This window comes from Gymnoscopelus braueri (assembly GCF_963280865.1).
Source record: "Gymnoscopelus braueri genome assembly, chromosome: 1".
NCBI classification, from domain to species: domain Eukaryota; kingdom Metazoa; phylum Chordata; class Actinopteri; order Myctophiformes; family Myctophidae; genus Gymnoscopelus; species Gymnoscopelus braueri.
The window spans coordinates 13562992-13567948 of NC_137603.1; the positions used below are offsets into that span (position 1 = coordinate 13562992).

Here is a 4957-nt window from a genome sequence, read left to right on the forward strand (position 1 = left end):
GACAAATACATATTAATTTTGAGGCTCCATGACATGAAAATATTTGAGAACCAAACCATGATTAAGAAATTGTGAAGGAAGCGCAACTAAGCAAAGTTACACTTTAGAAACAAGCCCAAAAAAACGCAACCCACAACTACCAATATTTACAAGCAACTTTACAGAAAATAAGCCCAAAGTCACTTATAATAAGCAGACCTGGCAACGCTAAGTAGAGGATGTGAAGGGTTAACAACTACAAATAGGAGTTCCTCAGTGACGCTGATCTTGTGAAATGAAAGTTAATAAACACTCAGAAATTACTTTGAAGGAGGCACTGGCAGCGCACACAAGCTCTACAAAACACTCATTCAACACAACCTTTAAGAACACAGTGGAAAGGTGAGTAGGCCTACATCAGATAAGGACTTATTATTCTGTAACAGAGATAGATATATTAAGTTATATTAAACTGTATCGACTCAAATTCTCCAATCTAATGTTTCAGTTTCTATGAAGTAGCCTATACGGGCGTGAATGTTTGTTGTGTGTGTGTGTGTGTGTGTGTGTGTGTGTGTGTGTGTGTGTGTGTGAGAGTGAGTGAGTGAGTGAGTGAGTGAGTGAGTGAGTGAGTGAGTGAGTGAGTGAGTGAGTGTGTGTGTGTGTGTGTGTGTGTGTGTGTGTGTGTGTGTGAGTGAGTGAGTGAGTGAGTGAGGAGTGAGTGAGTGAGTGAGTGAGTGAGTGTGTGTGTGTGTGTGTGTGTGTGTGTGTGTGTGTGTGTGTGTGTGTGTGTGCGCGCGTGTGCGTGCGTGTGCGTGTGCATGTGCCTGAGTGTGTGTGAGTGTGGTGTGTTTGTGTGTGTGTGTGTGTGTGTGTGTGTGTGTGTGTGTGTGTGCGCGTGCGTGCGTGCGTGCGTGGCGTGCGATAGCCAATTGCGACAGTACAGTGGCTTATATACCAGGGGTGGGCAGCATTTATTTCCGAGGGCCATACTGACTTCGATAAAGTGAGTGAAGGGCCACAGATTGTACAATTGAATTACATAGATTGAATTACATAAATTATAACACATAGAGCTGAATTATGTTAAAACTGCATGCATTTGGTAGACAAGGTCCTTGCTTTCACAACAACAATTTTCAGTTACAAAATGATCTTTTTTTTTTTTTTTTTTTTTTTTTTACAGCTGCACTGTACTGTATCACTCTGTACTCTGTACGAGGTTACAATGAAAAGATTACTTATACAACAATCCACGACAATGCCGTACCAACTTTTAAATTAGTCTATAAATGTAGACAGTATCTTATCTTAAAGGTAGGGTAAGTGATTTGCTTTGGTTAAAATAAGTGTTAAATAGCTCTATATTCTGATAGTACTCATTGCTATAGAGTGTTTGTTCAGTAAAAGGAGTCTCCTTGTCTCTCCACCTCTTTATTAAACAGAAAATGCATTTTTGTTTCAGTTTCAGTTTCATTTCCAATTTTATCCAACCAGGACAGAGAACTCAATCAGGATATAGATTAAACAAGTGAAATTGGAAGTGATGACACTAAGAAATGAGCAGACAAAATTGGAACTGCAACACTATACAAATGAAGCTTAAAAATGGGTACTTTCTCCTGATTGGCTGAGATTTTGACACCTACCGAAAAATGTATTTTCTGTTTATTAAAGAGCTGGAGAGACGGGGAGACATCTGTTACTGAAAAAACACTCTATATAGCAATGATTACTATCAGAATATAGTATTTTAACTTTTTAACTAAATACTTTTTGTTTTAACCAAAAAATATCACTTACCCTACCTTTAACTGACACATGCGCCACTCCAAAGGTCACTGATAAAACACATTGCATTATGTTATAAATATGGACTCAAGGCAGACTGTTTCACTGTTCACATTATAAACATAAAACATTTGAGTTTATGGATGGAAGAATGCAGGTATGTACTCAAATGGTAAATAATAATTACTATCAATTGGAGTCGTGTTAAATGCCATTAACATATGGCAGCCTTTTAGAATATAGATTTTTTTGGGGGGGTCATTTCGTTTTCTTTGAGGACTTGAGATGGTCAAAGGGCCGGGTCCGGCCCCCAGGCCATATGTTGCCCATGTGTGCTATAGACTATAGGTTACTATACTATGTATCTGTGTCAACATCATTGGGCTCTGTTCCAGATCTATTACTATTATTCTGTGAAAAGTGATTATTCTTTTTATTAATTTTCAGAGGGTAGAAATGGCGTCTGCCAGCAGTCTCCTGTCTGAAGACCAGTTCCTGTGTTCTATCTGTCTGGATGTGTTCACCAATCCAATCGCCACACCGTGTGGACACAACTACTGCAAAACCTGTATCACACATTACTGGGACACTAGTGATGTGTGTCAGTGTCCACTATGTAAAACAATCTTCTGTAAGAGACCAGACGTCTTCGTCAATACTTTTATTTCTGAGATGGCTGATCAGTTCAGAAAATCCAAACAGCTGAAGAAAACGTCCAGCACAAACCAAGAACCTGCTGAACCAGATGAAGTCTCCTGCGACGTCTGTACTGAGACCAAGCTCAAAGCCCTGAAGTCCTGCCTGGTGTGTCTGACCTCCTACTGTGAGACTCACCTGGAGCCTCACCACAGACTCTCAGGGTTAAAACGACACAAACTAATCGACCCTGTAAAGAACCTGGAAGACATTCTGTGTAAGAAACATGACAGACCTCTGGAGCTGTTCTGTAAGACTGACCACATGTGTGTTTGTCAGTTCTGCACCGAGTCAGACCACAGGTTACATCAAATTGTATCTCTGGAAGAGGCATGTGAAGGGAAGAAGGCTGAGCTGGGAAAGACCGAGGCTGAAGTTCAGCAGATGATCCAGGTGAGACAAGTGAAGATTCAGGAGGTCAAACACTCAGTACAGCTCAGCAAGAAAGATGCAGACAGTGAGATAGCAGACAGTGTGCAGGTCTTCACCGCTCTGATCAGCTGTATTGAGAGAAGCCAGGCTGAGGTCATTGAAGTGATTGAAGAGAAGCTGAAAACAACAGAGAAACAGGCTGAAGGCTTCATTAAAGATCTGCAACAGGAAATCACTGAGTTAAAGAAGAAAAGCTCTGAACTGAAGCAGCTCTCACACACTGAAGACCACCTCCACCTCCTCCAGAACTTCCCATCCATCAACACCCCTCCACCCACCAAGGACTGGACAAACATCAATGTCCATCAGTCTTCATATATGGGGACTGTGAGGACAGCTCTGTCTCAGATGGAGAACACACTCAGTAAAGAGATGGAGAAGACACTCAGTAAAGAGATTGAGAAGCTGTGTGATGCTGAGCTGAGGAGGATCCAGATATATGCAGTGGATGTAACTCTGGACCCTGATACAGCACATCCCAACCTCATCCTCTCTGAGAATGGTAAAAAAGTGAATCATGGAAATGTAAAGAAGAATCTCCCAGAAAACAGAAAGAGATTCTCTGAATATCACTCTGTCTTAGGAAAACAAAGCTACTCAGGGAGGTTTTACTATGAGGTTCAGGTTAAAGGGAAGACTGAGTGGGATTTAGGAGTGGCCAGAGAGTCCATCAACAGGAAAGGAGGTAGCACACTGGGCCCTGACGAGGGTTACTGGACTATAGGGTTGAGGAATGGAAATGAGTATCAGGCTCTTGCTGACCCTGCTGTCCTCCTCTCTGTAAAACAGAAGGTCCAGAAAGTGGGAGTGTTTGTGGATTATGAGGAGGGTCTGGTCTCCTTTTATGATGTGAAGACCAGAGTTCATCTCTACTCTTTCATTGGTTGCACCTTCACTGAGAAACTCTATCCATTCATCGATTTTGGTCCTATCTATGGTGGTAAAAACAGTGGTCCTCTGATCATCTCTCCTGTCAATCACATTGGTTAGACTTGTCTTTACGTTGTCTAAGAGAGGTAATATACAACAAGTGTTTCTTTGTAAATAACCAGTTTATATTACTTTACTAGAGTCAATCCTATCTGGTTTCTGTCACCATTAAAAACAAGTGTTTAATAAAACTAATATATGTAAAGAATTGTATGTATGTGTAGTGTATTGCAACAAACAATAGACTTTGGGTATTCAGTCAAAATGAAAAATAGAAATACATGTCTTAAAAGTAGTACCTATAGGATATTCTTATCTTATTATTCTTATTCTTGTGTTTGTCTTTTTTATGACACTGGTTTTGTTGTCCATTCTGTTTGTTAGGTAATAGAATCCGACTAGTTACTCTCATGTCTATAAACATGCCTGAAGGAAATTTTCAGTTTTAAAAAAGAAATTAAATTAAAGTAATTAAATTAAGAAACAGCTTTAAAGCACTGTGTTTCAACTAGGCTATAAGGTTTTGCATATGGCTTTGTAGCCAGAAGCTCATGTTTTGAGCCCCAGTATTTGCTTTTAGTCTTAAAAGCAACATTATTTCATAAAAAAAACATAAAAATTACAGTTCTTCAAAGATAAAGAACGTACAGTTTCTAATGTACTACATGGGATGAGTTGGGATGAGAATGTATTGACAAGAAAGAGACACTGGTGTCTACATATTGACAAGAAAGAGACACTGGTGTCTACATATTGACAAGAAAGAGACACTGGTGTCTACATATTGACAAGAAAGAGACACTGGTGTCTACATATTGACAAGAAAGAGACACTGGTGTCTACATATTGACAAGAAAGAGACACTGGTGTCTACATATTGACAAGAAAGAGACACTGGTGTCTACATATTGACAAGAAGGAGACACTGGTGTCTACATATTGACAAGAAGGAGACACTGGTGTCTACATATTGACAAGAAAGAGACAGAGGAGAAAGTGGTACAGTCAGCCGGGGCATTAAGGCCACTGTGGCCTCAGGGAATGCCATTTTTTTGAGGGGCACAAGGCCAAACTGAGGGCCTTCGTGGCCTCCCTGAAATTCCTGCCCTGGCCACAAGGATAATTGCCT

General features: G+C 40.3%; 1 protein-coding gene across 1 annotated transcript; it reads left to right on the forward strand.

Annotated features, from left to right (window-relative positions):
- The first annotated feature begins 285 nt into the window (after positions 1-285).
- On the forward strand, positions 286-3915 carry LOC308084868 (E3 ubiquitin-protein ligase TRIM39-like). The gene is made up of 2 exons (XM_080427821.1): positions 286-381; positions 2218-3915. The coding sequence occupies exon 2, from the start codon at positions 2227-2229 to the stop codon at positions 3886-3888; it is 1662 nt and encodes a 553-aa protein (XP_080283947.1). The 5' UTR covers positions 286-381; positions 2218-2226; the 3' UTR covers positions 3889-3915.
- The last annotated feature ends 1042 nt before the right edge of the window (positions 3916-4957 follow it).